This window comes from Chelon labrosus, assembly GCF_963514085.1.
Source record: "Chelon labrosus genome assembly, chromosome: 13".
In the NCBI taxonomy this organism is placed as follows: Eukaryota; Metazoa; Chordata; class Actinopteri; order Mugiliformes; family Mugilidae; genus Chelon; species Chelon labrosus.
The window spans coordinates 19,591,031-19,613,238 of record NC_140346.1 but is presented as its reverse complement, the minus strand read 5'-3'; the positions used below and the strand labels follow the sequence as shown (position 1 = coordinate 19,613,238).

Sequence of the window (22,208 nt, the reverse complement as noted above, 5' to 3'; positions counted from 1 at the left end):
TTAATTTACGGCAACACATTAATTGTGAGAGCATGCACATACTCTCCTATGCAGGATGACCTAATTCACCACTATTCTTAAAAATGTAGTAGAAAATTTCATTCACTGACTGTCTGAAAATCACAGAAAGAAATTACATCAGTTGAACAATTGTAATTTCTGTTGCATGCTCTACTGTCTGTTGCCTATCTCTGGTGAATTTAATATCCCTAATAATTTAATATCCTTCTTTAGTTTGACAGCTTCCTTCACCACTGGTGTCCACAGGTGGGTTCGAAAGTTGTTTCCACGTTGGGCACCGACAACCTTCTAGCCACAGCTCCCACCTACCGCTTCTGAAATGGAGGATTGGAACATGGCCCACTCATATTCCATGTTGCTAACCTCTCCCGGGATGCATGAGAAGCTCTTCTGGAGGTAGGAATTGGAAGATTTCACAAACAGGGGCCTCCGCCAGTTGTTCCCAGTTCACCCTCACTACGCATTTGTCGCATTTACCAGATCTGACTGACAGCCTTCCCAACCACCTGATCCAACTCACCACCAGGTGGGGATCAGTTGACAGCTCTGCATCTGTCTTCACCTGAGTGTCCAAGACATACGGCTGCAGATCTGATGACGCGACTACAAAGTCTGTCATCGACCTTTGGCCAAAGATTCTTTGATACCAAGTACACTTATGAGTCCCTGTAGCGTCGAACATGGTGTTCGTTATGGACAACCCATAACCAGCACAGTAGTCCAACAACAAAACACCACTCAGGTTAAGAATAGGCCATTCCTGCCAATCACTCTCCTCCAAGTTACTCCATCATTGCCCTCATGGGCATTAAAGTCTTCCAGAACTATGGACTCCCCCCAGGTTCAAAAACTCCTGTTTGGTGCATATGTACAGACAAAACCCAGAGCCTTCCCCCCAGAGATTTGTAATTGCATGGAAGTGAACCCTCTCATTCATTGGGCAGATCTCCAGCAGGAGGCACCCTGTTGGGGATTTGTGAGTATCCCCATCCCCATCCCCACCTGGCATAGGAGAGAATCCAAAGGTATCGCTCTACCTCCGGCACCAGCATGGTCTCCTTCCCCACCAACATAGTAGCCCAGGTCCTCACCTTTTCCTGCTGCCCATCTCACATGGCACTCGACCACGATGCCTTCTCCTACAGGAGGTGGGTCCACAGAGAGGAGGTCCAACTTGTTTCTCCTGAGCCCTGCCAGGCCCCATGGAGAAAAACCTAGCTGCTAGCTCCCTTGCCAATGAGCTCCAGGTGGCCTCAATTTCCCTATTCCAGGCGAGATGCAGCAGCTCTTCATGAATCGCTCTTTGTCTGGCCCCTCCCCTGAGACCAAAATACCTTGGGAGACCCTGCCAGGGGATTCTGCCACGGACAACATAGCTCCCAGGATCACAGGGACACACAAACTCAAGTGTCAGTTTCCACTGGACATAATGCAAAAAAACAAAACATGTGATAAACATACCCATTTATTGGCAATCACATATTAAAAAGTTTAAGTAGAATGACAACTAGGTTGGCAGAATATACACTGACAAAGACAGTTTGTGAGGGCACTGTTTCTTTGATGTTTTGTATTTTTCTGCTTGATACTAATAACTTAGTAGATAATATTCTCATTGTGTTATAGTTGTAAATTTTATGTTTAGAATATCCGTTATGCATTCATATTTGAACATAAAGTAGTGTCTTTACCTCAATACCTCAATTGCGACTACATGTGGACATTTCTGAAACGTGCAACGAACATACTCTCCTCCATTCATTGAAATGTGGAAGAACATTGCTTTCTTTGATTTGCTTATTGTGAAAGGTGTAATATGAAATAGAATATAAATATTGGTAAAGTTGATATCCCAAACACTGTAGTAGTCAATTGTGTGTACTCAATGACAGGTTCAGTGGTCATGAATCCCTAAGGGATGAAAAAAATGGTATCCTACTAATGCAATTCATTGACATATTTAGAGATGTTTAACTTTCAAATAACAAAAACACTCAGCTGAAAAATGGGAAAATATGTAATAATAATTAAAGTGAATTTGATAACATTTCTTTATTGCCTCTTGTTTAGTCAAGTGATTACAGCTGAAAAGTTAACAGTTAGCCACTGTGAATTTGAAAAATTTGGAGTGCTCATTTCATGAGTTGGTGATTCCTCTACCCATGATAGCTTTCTTTGTGTTCCTCTCTGGTCTCAGCAGAATTATGTAACATTTGGGTCCAAACAGTGCTGCTAAGAGGCCAAAACTTGAGGCCAGGATGGCAAATACCTCCACTGCATCTGCATATTTGCCTGGTGAGCTGATGTAAGCAGGGACAAAGGCCACCCACACAGCACAGAAGATCAACATGCTGAATGTGATGAGTTTGGCCTCATTGAAACTATCTGGAAGATTTCTTGAAAGAAATGCAATTATAAAACTTAGGGTGGCCAGAAGACCAATGTAACCCAATAAAACAGAAAAACCGACAGTGGACCCCACTACACACTCATAAATTATTTTATCATTGTGGTATTGTGTGTTTTTATAAGGAGCTGGTGAGGAAGAAACAAGCCAGGCTGTACAGATTGCAGCTTGAATAAAAGTAAGAACCAGAACTGTTCCTCTCTGCTGTGCAGCACCAAACCATTTTAAACTGCTTTCACCTCCTGGCTTTGAGGCCTTGAACACAGCTAGAACTACCATGGTTTTGACCAGGATGCATGAGACACAAAGAACAAAGCTGATTCCAAATGCTGCATGTCTCAGTTGGCATGTCCATAATCTGGGACGTCCAATGAATAGTAGTGAACACAAGAAACATAGTTTAAGAGACAACAACAGCTGGAAACTAAGTTCAGAATTGTTGGCGCGTACTATAGGTGTGCTGCGATGATAGATAAATATCACCAGGACAATAGCACAGATAAATGTGCCCAGTAATGAGGTGACTGTCAAGCAGATACCCAGAGGTTCATGGTAAGAGAGGAACTCTGTTTTCTTAGGAACACAGTGGTCACGCTGGGGGCTGGACCAGAAGTCCTCTGGACAAATCATACACTCCACAGAGTCTGAAAACAAGGAGAAGATAGTGAGATAAACACGGGATGTAATATCTCTAAAATAAAAAGAAAGAAAAAGAAATTACACCATGAACACCCACTGGTCTCATTACTGATCTCTCCCTCAGAACAAGAAATGCAGTCAAAACAGCACTCAGGTTGTCCTTTCATTCTCACCATGCGAGTACCTGGAGGACAGCTCTCACTACAAACTGAGCGGGGTGGCTATAGGGAGAAAAGACAATATTGGATATTTTTACACTATGCAACAAGTTAAACATTGGACAAAATACAATAATACAGTCAGACCTTTTTGTTTTCAAAGTTCCAGAAGATTTTGTCTTCATCAATTGTAATTTCTTCACCTTTGAAGGCTGACTTTTTAACCTCACCCACATTCTGAACTATAATTCTTCCTTCAGGGAGCCACAGCCAGTTTAGGATATCATATATTGGTAAGGCATCACCATTTTCATCAAATGACACTTGATCACCAAATGATGTGGTGAAGTTGACCTTGTTTAAGTAATACAGAAGCTGTCAACATGCAAATACGAAAATAAGGTAAGACAAACAGGGTAGAAAGAAATTCCAATACTCAGTGGTAACAGTGATAATCACTATTCCATAATCAGTAGACTCTACCTCGTAACATACTGTGTGGAATGATGTATTTAGTTTTAAGTGAAGTCAAACCACTAACAATAGTACGTACAAAGGTCCTGCTAAGCATTTTATTATTCCCACAACTTTGTATTCAGTCTTTCAGACTAAACGGAAATTATAGCATAGAAGCAGATTTAGACAACAGGTGAGGTGTAACTTGTTATCACACCTGCCACGGCTCGAGTCCTTTCAAATTTCCACAGCTGTTTCCACTGAAAGGCCCTTTACCTGGCTCACACTGCAGCATATCATGAAGAGCATGGGCCAGAGCGTACACAGCCTTGTACACATTATACTCTCCTCTGAGGTCTGAAATATCCAAGAACTCACTGTCCACAAACTCTAGATCTTCCTGTCCTGTGCACAGTGCTCCCCCACCTTCCACCCAACCTGCTGGAGGTGGTGCAAACCTGCACTGAAATGTGAATTCCCAAAACTGATTTACCTGAAATATAGTAAAAAAACAAACAAACAAACAAACAAACAAAAAAGTATGTGTTAGAAAAAGATGACAAAGTATTATTCTTTCAGGTAATTGATTGCAGGGTAATGATTTCACCGTGCTATTTTCATAGCTGTTATTGTGGTGTAGATCAGGACGTGTTTGCAACAGGAAGTCTCTGAGCCCTGGTATTTCTCCTCGACGGATGGCAATGCCCAGTGTGCCACCCAGGTACGGCATGAGGCGAGGGCTCTGGAGCACAGCAGTTACCGACCAGGCTTCACTGGCCATCCACTGTAGGCCTTTTACATTCTGTCTTATGACCTGTGTGCAATTATAACAAATATAGAAACTGATTTTGTCATGCAGCTAAAGTGAAGTCTCATGTTATGCATGCTGCACTGAATTAATGTCTAGTCTGAATTGTTCAATTTATAATCCATTTTTTAACACAGTAAATATTCATTTCTTCATAACTCCCATGTTACTTTAACTCAAATAATAAAACAGAGTTGTGTAATTATATCTGGTAATAATTTAGCTGAATTTCATTCCCAACCTCTTCCATGAGGTTAATTATGTGACTCTCATGTGCAAACACTATGACAACACGAGCTGTGGATTTCTTCATCACATCCACAATCCTCCTTAGTTCAGGTAGATTATTGCCAGAGGGCAAAATCTCTGTGTAAGCCAGACAAGCTTCACCAGACAGACTCAGGTCAGACTGGAAGGATCTGGCAGCATAGAGTCCATAATCATCATCATTGATCAGCAGACCTGCCCAAGTCCAACCAAAGTGCTTTAGAATCTGAATCATAGCGCGCACCTGAGAGAACACAGAGGAAAATGTGCACTGTGAAATATCTGATAAATATGATGACACCAGACAATAACATGACACTGATTGCAAAAAAGCAAATCTAAGACAAAAATATTATTACACATTATTATTTTTATATATTCTGTTCATATGTTTTGACTGAAACATTAGACTTTTTTCCTTTTTATTTTCTCAGAGATTTTTACCTGGAAATCATCACTTGGGATTGTCCTGTAGAAGGATGGATACTTTTGGCGGTCACTCAGGCAGGCGCATGTGGCATAATAACTCACCTATGAAAGACACAGAGTGCATCCTGAAATTATTCAGATACTGTAAATATTGACTGCATGGCATGTACTACTGAGACAACATTTGTAATTCAGTCTAAATGATTCAGAGGAATCATTAGATGGTCAAGCGGAAAACTTACCATAGGTACTCTGTACAAACCTAACACGGAGGAGATGGCAATAGAACGTGTAGAGGAAGAATCACCTACAATCCCCAGAACTGAAGGGTTTCCTACACATTTTTCATCTAGTATAATTTTCTCCTCCTGACCATTTGCTAATGACAGTGCTGCACGGAATCCAATCCCAACACTTGCACAGTTATCGTACAGACTGTATCCCAGAGTCACATTAGGTAGCAGGTTGGAGTTTCTGTTGATCTCATCAATAGCAAAGGCCATGGTCTGGACACGTCTAAATCCTTTATCATCAAAACTAACACAAAAATTGCACAGTTTACAATAGAACGATATAACAATAACATACAATAGCTATGCAAACTATGTAAACATTATACAGCTCTTGGTTCAGACAGGTGAATATCTACAATCATTTTAACATTTTAACCAAAGTTTGAATATCTGATTGTCAAATATACATTAAATTTTTGTTGTTTCCCTGACAGACTCACCCATGACAAGAAGGCTGTTGTGGCTCAGAGGTAAAAGACAGATCAGGAGAGACAGAAAAGTAGTGGATTCGAAATAGTCCACCCAGAACCACATCTCCAGACTTATGCACCCCATTTAGATGAAACTGTCCCTGTAACTGACAGGACGAGGAGAACGGAGGGGAGGACGCTGCAGAAGAAAAGTAGAAATACAACAACATGAGCAAGAGCAAGTTGGTGTGTAAAAATTGCTGCATGACTTTGCCTCCAGTTTTCCCCTTTGCTGAGTTCAGTCATTATATTTTATTGCTTTGTCCGACCCTTTTTATTAATTTTTAGTCATGTTTATTCCTGTACACCACCCATCAGGACAAAAGAAGTTGAAGGGGCAGGGCCTAAGATGCATCTCATGCGATATTATTTTGTATTCAAGCAGAATTAATGTGAATAACATCTCATCATGTCAATAACTTTAAAAGTTTGATTTGAGTGACTCATTATTGAGGTTTGTTTCAGTTTGCTATTCTATCTTTATTATTTGTATTTCTTTGTGCATGTGTGCTTTATGTTAGAAACACGCAACAGTTAGTGACTGCAATGATTATGTTTTTGACTGATTATATCTGCTTGACATTTGAGTGACATTGTCAGTTTATGAGACCATCTGAGGTGGATTGCAGACCAGAGCACTATATACAAATTGTGTATTAATTAGAGATGCACCGATTACAATTTTCCCGGACGATTCCGATTTCCGATTTTTCATTGAGTTTGACCTGCCGATACCGATTTTAGCCGAGTCCGATTTCATTTTTTCTAACCACTTTACAACACACACAAAGACTTATTTTCTCTTCTTTAATAGAATATTAATATTATCTTTTCTTTAATAGAAAATTTTTTGAACAGATAATCGCTATCACTATAAAAATAGAACTATATAAATTACTGCTGGTGTGGGAAGTTCACACACATCTAAAGTGCAGTGTTATGGAAGAACCATTTCTTTCTTTTCATATCCAATATCCAACTAAAGAAATGTCTGCTGTCCCGGGCCCAGAGTAGAGGGGGGGGGGGGGGGGCCCAGAACTGTGCCCTCATTAAATTATGGAATAATTTAAAAAATAATAATAATTAAAATAGGCCTATTTGTGGAAAAAATATGTAATATTTGAGTTAGATAAAAGCTTTTTATTTGTTTTCTTCCTAAATGTCCTTGAAATAGTGGTCAAGAAACCCCCCCACCCCCAACACAAAAAAGATTCTAAGATTATCTCGTCCCGGGCCCAGGCAAGACTGTCAGCTGGCCTGCATGTGATGCTGATATTGTGCGATGTAAATCATGCGGCGCCCGAGTGCATTTGACCGGCAAAAAATCGGCATATGTCAGACTGACCGGCCGGTCTCTGGTCATGGCCGATCACATGAAAATCGGCCGATTCCGGTCACCAGCCGATAAATCGGTGCATCTCTAGTATTAATGTACGAATGCCTGCTGTTTGAACATATATTTACTGTGATTTATGGAATTGTTCTATATACACACGCACATATATATATTTTCTTTCATTCATTCATTCATCTTCTGTAACCGCTTGTCCTGTGAAGGGTTGCAGGGGGGCTGGAGACTATCCCAGCTGTCATTGGGCAAGAGGCAGGGTACAGCCTGGACAGGTCGCCAGTCTATCGCAGGGCTAACACAGAGAGACAGACAACCATTCACATTCACGTGCACACACGGACAATTTAGAATCGCCAATTAACCTAACAAGCACGTCTTTGGACGCAGAAAGGCCCAGTCGGCCCATGGTACATATATATGAATTTATGATTATTTCATAGTGCTGAAATGTTCAGATAATGGTATAAATAAGCATCCTAGAAGCTAGCTAGCAAATAATTATGTTACGGTAAGCTGCTGTCTGTGTTTGACCTGCCCACGACAAACCAATCTATGACTGACCAGTGTGCACAACATTAACAGTAACAACAGTGATTTTTAACAACATTACTTTATTGATTGTAGTTTCGGCTGGGTTACTACTGTTGGATGGAAAAATAGGGATGTGGATTACATTTATTGTGAATTTGAGAAAAAAAAACAAAAATTAAACAACTGTTCATTTTACGACTTGCCGTTATTTCGACTCATGATAGCTTTCTTTGTGTTTCTTTCTGGTTTCAGCAGGATTATGTAACATTTGGGTCCAAACAGCGCCACCAAGAGGCCAAAACTGGAGGCCAGAATGGCAAATACTTCCACTGCATCTGCATATTTGCCTGGTGAGTTAACATAAGCTGGGACAAAGGCCACCCACACAGCACAGAAGATCAGCATGCTGAATGTGATGAGTTTGGCCTCATTGAAGTTGTCTGGAAGATTCCTTGCCAAAAATGCTAAAAGAAAGCTTAGGATAGCAAGCAACCCAATGTAGCCCAGTAACGCAGTAAAACCAATTGTGGACCCGACTACACATTCATAAACTATCTTGTCATTGTGGTACTGTGTATTTTTATGAGGCACTGGTGAGGCAGAGACAATCCAAGCAGTGCAGATTGCCGCCTGAATGCAGGTGAGTGCTAAAACTGTTCCTCTCTGCTGCATAGCACCAAACCACTTCAGATTGGTTCCACCTCCTGGCTTTGAGGCCTTGAACACAGCCAGAACCACCATAGTTTTGACCAGGATACATGAGACACAAAGCACAAAGCTGATTCCAAACACTGCATGTCTCAGTTGACATGTCCACAGTCTTGGTCGACCAATGAACAGCAGTGAACACAAGAAACATAGTTTAAGTGAAACCAAAAGCAAGAAGCTCAGTTCAGAATTGTTGGCCCGCACCATGGGTGTACTGCGATGATATGTGAAAATTCCCAGGACAACAGCACAGATAAACGTTCCCAGCAATGAAGCAGTTGTCAAGCAGATACCAAGAGGTTCATGGTAGGAGAGGAACTCTGTTTTCTTAGGAACACAGTGGTCACGCTGGGGGCTGGACCAGAAGTCCTCTGGACAACTGAAGCACTCCATGGAGTCTAACAGGAAGGAAAAGATTCTAATTTAATTTATTAATGTCCTTCTTTTCTTGATTTCCACCATTAAAGGTTGCTATTGTAACAGCATGGATATCATACTTTCTACCCATTGTTGATTCCAGTTATGTGCAAAGGACACCAATGCCAAGGAAGGAACCCTACATTTCTGGAGTACCAATGTGGGCATATACCTATTCCTCAACACTAATGGAACATTACAAAAAACAAATTAATACGGCACAAGAAGACATTCATTTTTGTAAATTGATACCCACCAGTTTCATTGCTGAACTTTCCTTCAGAACAAAGGATACAGTCAAAGCAGCACACAGGCTGTCCCTTCTTCCTCACGACACGCGTACCAGGGGAGCAGCTTTCACTGCAAACTGACCTAGGCGGCTATAAAGACTTGCGTAATCAATATGGTGTTATTATACACAATTTTAAAGCAAACACAGCAATGAGGAAAATTAACCTGTTTGGACTTAAAGTTCCAGAAGATTTCCTCTTCATTAATCCTCAGCTCTTCACCTTTGAAGGCTGACCTTTTGACGTCGCCCACACTGTGAACTTTAGTCCTTCCATCAGGGAGCCACACCCAGTTCATGACGTCATATATTGGCAAGGCATCACCATTCTCATCAAACGACACTTGGTCACCAAATGATGTGGTGAAGTTGACCTTTTCCAAGTAATACATCAGCTACAAATGGGAGAGATAAGTTTAAAAAAAAAAAAAAAAAAACTTAGTAGCGCTGCCCAGAGAGCAATTTCTAACCTCTGGTCTGTTTCTTGCAATGGCTAAATCTTGTTTAATCGCAACATGAGAAAACAGAAATAGATGCTAAACATTAACACTGATGTGTCTTTCCACCAGTGGAGACGGATCTTGACCAACAGCTGTATCAACTCTAGGCTAGCGTCATGCATAATGACATAAGACAGCAGTGATATGTTGACTGGCTCTCAGAGCTGGGGTAAAAGGGTTTGAAGACCTTTGACAATGTTCTTCTGTATTTTCTCTGTCTGGCTATATTTTCCATTGTCTTGGTAGTTGCCTATCTGTCTATGTAGTTTTAGTTACTTTCTGAATGTCCTCACACATTGCAGCACCCTGAGTAATTTGATTAATCTATTATTATATGTAATTACTATAAGTAAAAATTTTTCCCATAAGACTTCTTTTCTTCTTGCAAAAATAAATTTAGATTTATGTCAAGCTTAGCAGTTTTAAATATATACCTGCCATGGCTCCACTGTTTGCAAAGTGGCACAGCTGTGCCCGCTGAAAGGTCCCCTCCCCGGAACACAGCGCAACATGTCATCAAGGGCGTATGCCAGAGCGTACACAGCTTTGTAAATATTGTACTCAGGCCTGAGCTCTGACACATTCAACAGGTCAGTGTCCGTATTCGCAAGGTTTTCTTGTCCGGTGCATTGTCGCCCTCCAGCTTCCAGCACGTCTGCAGGGAGTGGTGGAAATCTACACTGAAATGTGTGTTCCCAAAATTGCTTGACCTGAAACGCATACAAAAAAACTCACATTAACATAAATAATCACAACATATCTTTGTTATAATTTGTCATGACATTGCAGCTCTCACCATACTATTTTCATGGTCATTGTTGTGGTGTTGCTCGGGTTTAATGTTTAGCAAGAAGTCCCTGAGCCCTGGTATTTCTCCTCGACGGATGGCAATGCCCAGTGTGCCAGCCAGGTACGGCATGAAGGTTGGAGTATGGAGTCCTTCAACTAATGTCCAGGCTTCGCTGGCAATCCACTGCAGGCCTGTCAAATTCTGCCTCACCACCTGTGCATTGTATGAGACAAATCATTTTTAGACTTTTGTGTAACACTTACAATTTACTTTTAGGGATGTACTGAAACCTTTACTATAAAATGCTTAATTATTCAGAGATTATTTTAAATTATAGTCTGCATTGTTTGACATATTTCATGAAAGAGCTAGATAATTACTATTATTATATACGAGTGTAAAATTTACAAAATATACGGACAAGAGTAAATGTGAGCATGGATTTATTAAGTTTAGGAATATTGATTCTGAAATTTCTGAAATTGCAAATTAATCACGTAAGTATAGGAAACATTTTAAAAATTAAATTTGTTTAACATGAATAAATTCAAATAATCTGCTGCAAAGAAGTAGTAAAAAGAAGATCTTAGAGTCATTTTGTGGATTCATAACTATTGCATGTATTTTTCCCAACCTCTTCCAAGAGTTGAACCAGGTGCATCTGATGTGCAAACACAATGACCACACGAGCTGTGGATTTTGTCATCACATCCACAATCCTCTTATATTCATTTGGATTATTGCCCCATGGCAAAATCTCTAAGTAGGCCAGACAACCTCCACCTGACTGAGCCAAGTCAGACGGAAAAGATCTGGAAACATGTAGCCCATAATCATCATCACTGACCAGAAGGCCGGCCCAAGTCCAGCCAAATCGTTTAAGTATCTGAATCATAGCACGCACCTAGGTGAACACAAATCAAAGGGATTAGTGTATAGATTGGAATATTATAATTATGAATATTACTTATTCATGTCTCATGATAGCAACTTATTTAATGAATGCCAATATGGGCTTATTGGCATTAATTAAATAGGCTGCTTCCAAGATCTCTTAAATTGGAAAGCTTTATTTTCAGTACTCAGTTTCAGAGAAACACACAGTTAATCTCTTTCTATTGTTTCACCTGGAAAGTATCGCTTGGGATTGTTCTGAAGAAGGACGGAAACCTTTGCCTATCACTCAGGCAGGAACATGTGGCATAATAACTCACCTATTAAGAAATAAAAAGTGTGCATGAGTTAGTGGAGTCATTACAATATTCCTCTTGTATTAACCATTTATGTGAATCAAAATACAGCATGGTGAAAGCACACACAAAATAAAACGTGGGTAACGTACAATAGGCAGCTTGAATAAACCAAGAACATTGGACATGGCAATAGAAAATGTGGAAAAGGGATCGCCCACAATCCCCACAACCGGAGGGCTCCCTAAACACTTCTCCTGAAGCACAAACTGCTCCTCCCGACCACTGGCCAGTGACAATGCAGCACTGAAGCTAATACCCAGTGTTGCACAGTTGTCAAAAAGACTGTATCCCAGAGTCACATTGGAAAGCAGATTGGAGTCCTTGTTGATCTCGTCAATAGTAAACGCCATGGTCATGGCATGCCTGAATCCGAGAGCATCGAACCTAACACACAAAATGTAAATATGAACCGCTAAAAACGCCTAAAAATCTGTGCATGCTCTCTTTTAGTCGGGTGAGACTTACCCTTGGCAGCTCGGCTCATGCGGCTCTGAGGTGAATGTCATCTCAGGGAAGACAGAACTGTAGTGGACTTCAAAGAGCCCTCCCAGAATTAAATCACCAGACTTGTGCATGCCATTAAGATTAAACTTACTTTGTAATTTACAGGATGGAGAGAGAGAGGAACACTCAGAAAAGAAAAAGGAACAATTCATCACCATATAGACATACACAATCAAATATCTGAGAATAATGGCCCCCATAACTCTCTTCCTTTCCTCTAGTCTACTGTACATGCAGAAGTACTCCAAGGTACTTTAATATAGCATGCTTGGTGACCTCCTTTTGTCATTGTTTTTCTATTCACACCCATCGGGACACGGAGAGCACAGATGACGTAAATGATATGCATTTCGTAATAACTGTTTTGCATCTACATTAGGTGATATTCTTGCTAATACAAGCATAATTTTTCAGTTTGTAATGTTCACAGTCGCTTACTTTGAGAATCAAAAGGCCAAATAATTATTATTAACTAGAAAATATTTCAAATTATACACTTTTTTCAGACAATGAAATATATATTTGAAATATTTAATACCTCAGTTAAAATAACCACCAACAAAGGAAGACATTTTATTGTTTATTTATAACCTTGGAAAATCTTCAATTAAAAGTTGCTTGTGTTTAGGATAAAGGAGGACTGAGTTGGCAAAAATGTAATATAATATATATAACTATGTTTCACTGGTGTATAATTGTTACACTGAAATGAGCCCTTTATATCTATCTTGTGTGTCTAATCACAGTTTGGATATGTAAAATTAAAATATAGGTTGAACACAGCTCCTTGGATTGCCATACTTTTATGGTTTGGTGACTCCTCTACCCATGACAGCTTTCTTTGTGTTCCTTTCTGGTCTCAGAAGGATTATGTAACATTTGGGTCCAAACAGAGCCACCAAGAGGCCAAAACTTGAGGCCAGGATGGCAAATACCTCCACTGCGTCTGCATATTTGCCTGGTGAGCTGATGTAAGCAGGGACAAAGGCCACCCACACAGCACAGAAGATCAGCATGCTGAAAGTGATGAGTTTGGCCTCGTTGAAACTATCTGGAAGGTTCCTTGCTAGGAATGCAATTATAAAACTGAGGATGGCCAGTAAGCAAATATAGCCCAATAAAACAGCAAAACCAATTGTGGAACCAACTACACACTCATAAACTATCTTGTCATGATGGTATTGTGTGTTTTTGTGTGGAGTTGGTGAGGAAGATACAAGCCAGGCAGTACAGATTGCAGCTTGAATACAAGTAAGAACCAGAACTGTTCCTCTCTGCTGCATTAAACCAAACCATTTTAAACTACTTTCACCTCCTGGCTTTGTGGCCTTGAACACAGCCAGAACTACCATGGTTTTGACCAAGATACATGAGACACAAAGAACAAAGCTGATTCCAAATGCTGCATGTCTCAGTTGGCATGTCCACATTCTGGGACGTCCGATGAATAGTAGTGAACACAAGAAACATAGCTTAAGAGACAACAACAGCTGGAAACTGAGTTCAGAATTGTTGGCTCGTACTATAGGTGTGCTGCGATGGTAGATAAATATCCCTAGAACAATAGCACAGATAAATGTGCCCAGTAATGAGGTGACAGTCAAGCAGATACCCAAGGGTTCATGGTGGGAGAGAAACTCTGTTTTCTTGTGAACACAGTGGTCACGCTGGGGGCTGGACCAGAAGTCCTCTGGACAACTGAAGCACTCCAGGGAGTCTGACAAAAAGGACAATAATAAGTTAAATATGGGATGTCATACACACAAAGCAAAAAGAAAGACTAACAACTATTAAACCATGAACACTCACTGGTCTCATTACTGATTTCTCCATCAGAACAAGAAATGCAGTCGAAACAGCACTCAGGTTGTCCCTTCTTTCTCACCATGCGAGTACCTGGAGGACAGCTCTCACTACAAACTGAGCGGGGTGGCTATAGGGAGAAAAAATAAGTATGGGTTACTCTGCAACAATCATATTATGAGGCCAAAACTGAACAAAGGATGTGAGGAAAAATCAGACGTAACCTTTCTGTGTTCAAAGTTCCAAAAGATTTTGTCTTCATTAATTGTGAGTTCTTCACCTTTGAAGGCTGACCTTTTAACTTCACCCACATTCTGAACTATAGTTCTTCCATCAGGGAGCCACAACCAGTTCATAACATCATATATTGGTAAGGCATCACCATTCTCATCAAATGACACTTGATCACCGAATGATGTGGTGAAGTTGACCTTGTTCAAGTAATACAGAAGCTATCAAAAAACAAAAAGGGAACAAAGAAGTTCTTAGCTTCTAACCTTCTAAGAATATTACAAATTATCTCAACCGTTTTCATTTAATCCTACATGCTAAAATGTATTCTGTAACAAAGTAAAGAGCACAGGATTTAGACAACAGGTGAGGTGTAACTTGATATCACACCTGCCACGGCTCGAGTCCTTTCAAATATCCACAGCTGTTTCCACTGAAAGGACCTCTCCCAGGTTTGCATTGCAGCATCTCATCAAGTGCATAGGCCAGAGCATACACAGCCTTGTACACATTATACTCTGGTCTGAGGTTTGAAGTGTCCAAGAACTCACTCTCCACAAAGTCTAAAGTTTCCTGTCCTGTGCACAGTGCTCCCCCACCTTCCACCCAGCCTGCTGGAGGTGGTGCAAATCTGCACTGAAATGTGAATTCCCAAAACTGATTTACCTGAAATACAGTAAAATGTTTCTGTTAAAAACAAACAATCTAATAATCTTGGAAACACTAGATTGCAGGGTTAAAATATCACCATGTTATTTCCATAACTGTTGCTGTGATACAGATCAGGACGTATTTGTAGCAGGAAGTCCCTGAGCCCTGGTATTTCCCCTCGACGGATGGCAATGCCCAGTGTGCCACCCAGGTACGGCATGAGGTGAGGGCTCTGGAGCACAGCAGCTGCTGTCCAGGCTTCACTGGCCATCCACTGTAGGCCTGTCACATTCTGCCTCACCACCTGTGAATCATATTATAATAAATATAGAAACTGATATTGTCATGCTACTAAAGTGAAGTCTCATTTATACATTCAGACAGGTGGTATCCATGTTTAACACAGTAACGTTACGTTCATAACTGGAGTTCAACTGGATTAAATCAAATTATATGTAAGTTGGGTTTCAATCCACACCTCTTCCATGAGGTTAATCATGTGACTCTCATGTGCAAACACTATGATGACACGAGCTGTGGATTTCTTCATCACATCCACAATCCTCCTTAGTTCAGCTACATCGTTGGCCCAGGGCAAAACCTCTACGTAGGCCAGACAGCCTTCACCAGACAGACTCAGATCAGACTGAAAGGATCGGGCAGCATGGAGTCCATAATCATCATCACTGATCAGCAGACCTGCCCAAGTCCAACCAAAGTGCTTCAGAATCTGAATCATAGCACGCACCTGAGAGAAAGACAGAGGAGAGGGAAATAGTGAAATATCTGATGAATATGTTACACAGTGAACCATATTTAGTCATTGCCTTCCAGATCTGTTTTGTGAGCCAATATAATTCCATCAATGTTATATTTTTTTTACAGAAAAAATAAATAAATCTGCATTTTAATGTTTTCACCTGGAAAGCATCACTTGGGATCGTCCTAAAGAAGGATGGATACTTTTGTCGGTCACTCAAGCAGGAACATGTGGCAAAATAACTCACCTGTGAAAGACACAGACGGTATATTCTAAAACTATTTAAAGTCTTGTTCAACTTGAAATTGCATACAAATAATTCAAGATATTTTTTTTAGATAATTAGGCAGAAAACTTACCATAGGTACTCTGTACAAACCTAATACAGAGGAGATGGCAATAGAACGTGTAGAGGAAGAATCACCTACAATCCCTAGGACTGGAGGGTTTCCTACACAGTTGTCATCTAATATAATTTGCTCCTTTTGACCATTTGTTAATGACAGTGCTGCACGAAAACCAATTCCAACGCTGACACAGTTATCGTACAGACTGTATCCCAGAGTCACATTAGGTAGCAGGTTGGAGTTTCTGTTGATCTCATCAATAGCAAAGACCATGGTCTGTGCTTGCCTAAATCCTAGAACATCAAACCTAACACAAAAATACCAAACATTGAGCTGGTTTATACAACAACATGCACCAATTATTCAACTTTGCAACACAAAGATATACAGAGATCATGCAAATGTTTTAAAATGCAATATACACAATGGTATTTCTGTAATATATATCTGCTTAGCAAATTTAAGTTCCACACATGCAGTAATTAATTTCCCAGAGTTTCTCTTTTTGTTTGTTGTACTGACAGACTCACCCATGGCAAGTAGGTTGTTGTGGCTCTGAGGTAAAAGACAGGTCAGGGAAGACAGAAAAGAAGTGGATTTCAAACAATCCACCCAGAACCACATCTCCAGACTTGTGCATCCCATTTAGATGAAACTGCCCCTGTGTCCGACACGAAGAGGAAAATGGAGGACCGGACGCAGCGGGAAAAAAGTAGGAATTCATGAATAGGAGCAAGAGCAAGTTGGTGCGTAGAATTGACCACATCACTTTACTCTTGTTTGCCCTTTACGGAGTTTAGTCATTATGTTTTAAAACTTTGACACCCCTTTTTATTGACTTGTAGTGTTGTTTAATCCTCAACGCCACCCATCGGGGCAAAAAACAGTAGCAGGGGCAGGGCCTAAAAGGCATTTCATTTGAGACTGGTTCTGTTTAGTCAGGAATAATTAATGTTAATAATGTTTTTTGGTTTTTTTTAATTCCATAATTCTACGTGGACTTCTCTGTGTAAGTGATAAAAACATTTCATTTTCAAGTAAAGCATCTACATGCACTTGCCTTTTTGTAAATTGCAAATTTCAGATACTTCAGATGTTTCAAACCCGAGCATATGCTTTGGTTCAAGTACTTTATAGGTATGTGTTAGAAGCGCAACTTCTAATAAACTCACCCAGTGCATAGTGTGCATAGCATTGTGTAAATGATATTTACACACATTAAGAAAGGTAAAGTACGATGACCACTAGATGGTAGCAGCACCCTAAGACAGCTGCACTGTTTGATTGATGGGGAATTATATTTCTCTGGCATCCATACAAACCCGTCGACAACCAAAGAACAACAGTCATATATATAGTATATACATGAAGTATGACCATGACATTCACAGACGAGATCTATACTATCCACAACAGCTACTGAAATAATGATGCTCCAATGCAAGTCATTTTAATAGAATTTCTTTATTGCTTCTAATTCAGTCAGATGATGACAGCTGAATGCAAAATACAAAGTTGATGAACATACATTCTTGAATCTGTTGAATCTAACGTCCCAATTTTATGGCTTGGTGGCTCCTCGACCCATGATAGCTTTCTTTGTGTTCCTCTCTGGTCTCAGCAGGATTATGTAACATTTGGGTCCAAACAGCGCCACCAAGAGGCCAAAACTGGAGGCCAGGATGGCAAATACCTCCACCGCATCTGCATATTTGCCTGGTGAGTTGACATAAGCCGGGACAAAGGCCACCCACACAGCACAGAAGATCAGCATGCTGAAAGTGATGAGTTTGGCCTCATTGAAGTTGTCTGGAAGATTCCTTGCTAGAAATGCTAACAGGAAGCTAAGGATAGCCAGTAAGCCAATATAGCCGAGTAGAACTGCAAATCCAATGGTGGACCCAACTGCACATTCATAAACAATTTTGTCATTGTGATATTGTGTGTTTTTATGAGGCACTGGTGAGGAAGACACAAGCCAAACTGTACAGATTGCTGCTTGAATGCAAGTGAGTGCCAGAACTGTTCCTCGTTGCTGTACAGCACCAAACCACTTCAGAATGGCACCACCTCCAGGTTTTGAGGCATTGAACACAGCCAGAACCACCATGGTTTTCACCAGGATGCATGAGACACAAAGAACAAAGCTGATCCCAAATGCTGCATGTCTCAGTTGGCACGTCCACAGTCTGGGTCGTCCAATGAATAACAGCGAACACAGGAAACACAGCTTAAGAGACACCAAGAGCAGGAAGCTCAGTTCAGAATTGTTGGCGCGTACCATGGGCGTACGGCGATGATATGTAAAGATACCCAGGACAACAGCACAGATAAATGTGCCCAGCAATGAGGTGGTTGTCAGGCAGATACCAAGAGGTTCATAATAGGAGAGGAACTCTGTTTTCTTAGGAACACAGTGGTCACGCTGGGGGTTGGACCAGAAGTCCTCTGGACAACTGATGCACTCCATGGAGTCTAAAGAAGGTCAGAAAAATTCTTACTCTACAGCATATAATAGTGTATGACCAAAGTCGTCAGTAAATGAAAACGGCTGAAACACAAACACTCACTGGTCGTATTGCTGATCTCTCCATCGGAGCAAGAGATGCAATCATAACAGCACACAGGTTCCCCCTTCCTTCTGGCCATGCGGGTACCTGGAGGACAGCTCTCACTGCACACTGACCGTGGCGGCTATAATGGGAACAAAACACATTATTATCTCTAACTAAAAACAACTAAGTCTCACATTTGAAAGAAAATGAGCTGTGTGAAAAGCAGAAACCTCTTTTGCTTCAAAGTTCCAGAAGATTTTGTCTTCATTGATTGTGAGTTCTTCACCTCTGAAGGCTGACTTTTTAACTTCACCCACATTCTGAACTTTAGTTCTTCCATCAGGGAGCCACAGCCAGTTCATGATATCATATATTGGCAAGGCATCCCCATTTTCATCAAATGATACTTCATCACCAAATGATGTGGTGAAGTTCACCTTTTGGAAGTAATGAACAAGCTACAAATGGATGATAGAAAAAAAAAGCTTGTAAATGTGGTATTCCTTTTCTTTTAATGAGCTTTCTCATTGCACAAAAACTGTTAAATGAGACACTTATTTGGTGTCTCTGCCCTCACAATGAGCCGCCAGAAGTAAATTGGAACGCAATCTGATATCACACCTGCCATGGCTCCAGCGTTTGCAAAGTGGCACAGCTGTGTCCACTGAACGGCCCTCTCCCTGGCTCACACTGAAGGATATCGTCAAGAGCGTGCGCCAGAGCGTACACAGCCTTGTAAACATTATACTCAGGCCTTAGGTCAGAAACATCCAAAAACTCTGTCTCCACATGTTCAATATTTTCCTGTCCAGTGCACAGTGCTCCCCCAGCTTCCACCCAACCTGCTAGATCAAACTTACACTGAAATGTGTATTCCCAAAACTGTCTCACCTGCAACACATTAAACAGTATTAACAGAAATTACACCATAATAGATCATATTAAATAATGAATTCCTCTAATGTAGCATTGTATTCATTTATTAAAGTATAAGCTTAAACTTTTACCATGTTGTTTTCATAGTTGTCATTTTGATCAGGACGTATTTGTAACAGGAAGTCCCTGAGCCCTGGTATTTCTCCACGACGAATGGCAATGCCCAGTGTGCCACCCAGGTACGGCATGAGGTGAGGGGTTTGGAGCACAGGAGCTGTTGTCAAGGCTTCACTGGCCATCCACTGCAGGCCTGTCACATTCTGCCTCGCCACCTAAAAGTATTACTCATTTTAATGTTGATCTGCATACAAAAATCTATTGTGATAAAAAAGAAATGAGCCATTCATTTTAAAAGTACTGCATTTCTGTTCACAGTGGGGGCAAGGTACATAGGTAATGTAACTGAACAATATTAAACACTTTAAGCTAATGAAAATCAAACATTTCTATTTATTGATAATATTAACTGTAAGTTCATTCATTGTTTTTGGTCCGTACATTTTAGGTAAATGAATAAACAAAAGACGTAATCATATTATAAAAAAGATCATAAATTTCTAAATGATACTGTATTATGTCCAACCTCTTCCATTAGTTGTAACATGTGGATCTCGTGAGCAAATACTATGACCACACGAGCCGTGGATGTCTTCATCAGATGTACGATCCTCCTGAGTTCACTCAGGTCACTGTCCCAGGGCAAAACCTCTAGGTAGGCCAGACATCCTCTACCAGCATCAACCAGGTCAGATTGGAAGGATTGGGCAACATGGAGTCCATAATCATCATCACTGACCAGCAGGCCCACCCACGTCCAGCCAAAGTGTTGTAAAATCTCAATCATTGCACTCACCTAAGAGAATACAGTGTCAACAGATTAGTGTGGAGACTCTTATGCAACTGAATTCAGTTATTCTAACCTACATCGTTTATGTTTCTTCATTAATTAAATAACAGTGAAATATGAGAAGGTCTATATCATTAGGTACCATTTCTACAAGCTTGTTGTATTGCCTGAAACAGGTGTAATTTGCAGTTCTCAACTTGGTTACTGTGTTTCACCTGGAAAGCATCACTTGGGATCGTTCTAAAGAAGGTTGGGAACCGCTGGCGATCACTCAGGCAGGAGCATGTGGCAAAATAACTCACCTAGAGAGAAACACACATCATGTGCCAACCTTCTGAAATCGTCAGACAGAATATTTTCACACTTAAACAATTCACTGAAGATAAAATTAGTCTAAAAATGTTCATTTAAATTAAAAATACATTATTACAATAGATAGAAGGCACGAAATGTGAAACTTACAATGGGCATTTTGAACAAACCTAGCACACTGGACATGGCAATAGAAAAGGTTGAGTAGTGATCACCCACAATCCCAAGGACTGGAGGGGAACCTAAACAGTTCTCTTGAAGCAGAAACTGCTTCTCCCGGCCACTGGCCAATGATAATGCACCACTGAGTCCGACAAGAAGTGCACCACAGTTGTCATAAAGACTGTATCCCAGAGTCACATTAGGTAGCAGATTGGAGTTCTTGTTGATCTCATCAATAGCAAAGGCCATGGTCATAGCATGCCTGAACCCTAGAATATCAAAGCTAACAGACAAAATGTCACTATTAATCAATAAAATTAAAGATGTCTCTGAAAAATGGCTTAAATATATTGTTCTAGACAGAAAGAATAACTTGCATATCTCCATGTTGATGCTGCATGTGTGTGGTACTTACCCTTTGCAGCGTGGCTGTTGAGGTTCGGAGGTAAATGTCCGCTCGGAGAAGACCGAGGTGTAGTGGACCTCAAACAGGCCACCAAATACTACATCACCAGGCTTGTGCACTTCATTAAGAAGAAACTTTCTTTGTAATTTACAAGACGGGGAAAGCGAGGAAGACACAGAGTAGAAAGAGGAAGAAAAGAAATAAAACAAGTTAATGCAGACACACACACGCATAAAGCTGCCAAGAAACCCTCCCATTACTGCCCTCTTCGCTTCACACCTGCTTCTGTTCTCCTTACAAGGTCGCTTAATCTTATATGCCGGTCCACGTCACACCGTTTGCACACTTCTCGTCATTGTTCTTTCACAACACCCATCATAGGCTACGGGGGCTGGACATAATATATAAGCCACAATATAATATTTTTTGTAAACCACTTAAATAGCAGCATTTTTGCTGGAAAATCCAAGTCTATGTTATTATTTAAAAAATATTTTGTAAATGTCTCGTAATTGTAAATAGTTTTAGGTGTCTTTTTTTCCTTGTTTTTCCACTTTTACTTTCAATTTCTTAGTATTAAACATATAGTACAACTAAAATAAAGCCCTCACACTCCACTTCTTAGTGCCCTACAACTGAAAGGTTTAATTGTGGGCATGGACTCTTGATTAATGTTACACAAAGCCGTACAGATCCCTCCCCTCTGTCACTCTATGTAGTTAATAAATCCCATGAATTATATACAACAATCGGCCACAACATTAAAACCCCTTCATGTAGATGTTACATAGACATGTACCACCCACCTAGAGCAGACCAGGCACCCCCACCCCATAGCAATGACACTCCTTGATGGCAGCAGCCATCCCCAGTAGGATGCAGCCTCACACAGGCGCGCACACACACA

General features: G+C 40.6%; 4 protein-coding genes across 4 annotated transcripts; all 4 read right to left on the bottom strand.

Annotated features, from left to right (window-relative positions):
- Positions 1-2,077: 2,077 nt before the first annotated feature.
- LOC311497838 (extracellular calcium-sensing receptor-like) lies at positions 2,078-5,688 on the bottom strand (the record flags this gene model as incomplete). The annotated part of the gene is made up of 7 exons (XM_084558202.1): positions 2,078-3,072; positions 3,165-3,288; positions 3,899-4,174; positions 4,289-4,495; positions 4,731-5,000; positions 5,201-5,287; positions 5,428-5,688. 7 exons carry the CDS (start codon positions 5,686-5,688, stop codon positions 2,159-2,161), a joined length of 2,139 nt encoding a protein of 712 aa, XP_084414328.1. The 3' UTR covers positions 2,078-2,158.
- Positions 5,689-8,022: 2,334 nt separating this feature from the next.
- LOC311497836 (vomeronasal type-2 receptor 1-like) lies at positions 8,023-16,723 on the bottom strand (the record flags this gene model as incomplete). The annotated part of the gene is made up of 15 exons (XM_084558200.1): positions 8,023-8,936; positions 9,212-9,335; positions 9,412-9,639; positions 10,179-10,454; positions 10,541-10,747; positions 11,169-11,438; positions 11,662-11,748; positions 11,877-12,171; positions 12,253-12,516; positions 14,389-14,546; positions 14,716-14,961; positions 15,074-15,280; positions 15,455-15,724; positions 16,096-16,390; positions 16,614-16,723. 15 exons carry the CDS (start codon positions 16,721-16,723, stop codon positions 8,023-8,025), a joined length of 3,951 nt encoding a protein of 1,316 aa, XP_084414326.1.
- LOC311498621 (extracellular calcium-sensing receptor-like) lies at positions 12,964-14,622 on the bottom strand. The gene is made up of 2 exons (XM_084559283.1): positions 14,101-14,622; positions 12,964-14,008 (listed from the first exon to the last, which is right to left on the bottom strand). The coding sequence occupies exons 1-2, from the start codon at positions 14,177-14,179 to the stop codon at positions 13,095-13,097; spliced, it is 993 nt and encodes a 330-aa protein (XP_084415409.1). The 5' UTR covers positions 14,180-14,622; the 3' UTR covers positions 12,964-13,094.
- A 921-nt stretch (positions 16,724-17,644) lies between the features above and the next one.
- On the bottom strand, positions 17,645-21,178 carry LOC311498613 (extracellular calcium-sensing receptor-like; the record flags this gene model as incomplete). The annotated part of the gene is made up of 8 exons (XM_084559274.1): positions 20,884-21,178; positions 20,637-20,723; positions 20,158-20,427; positions 19,646-19,846; positions 19,260-19,529; positions 18,869-19,096; positions 18,654-18,777; positions 17,645-18,558 (listed from the first exon to the last, which is right to left on the bottom strand). The coding sequence occupies exons 1-8, from the start codon at positions 21,148-21,150 to the stop codon at positions 17,645-17,647; spliced, it is 2,361 nt and encodes a 786-aa protein (XP_084415400.1). The 5' UTR covers positions 21,151-21,178.
- Between the last annotated feature and the right edge of the window lie 1,030 nt (positions 21,179-22,208).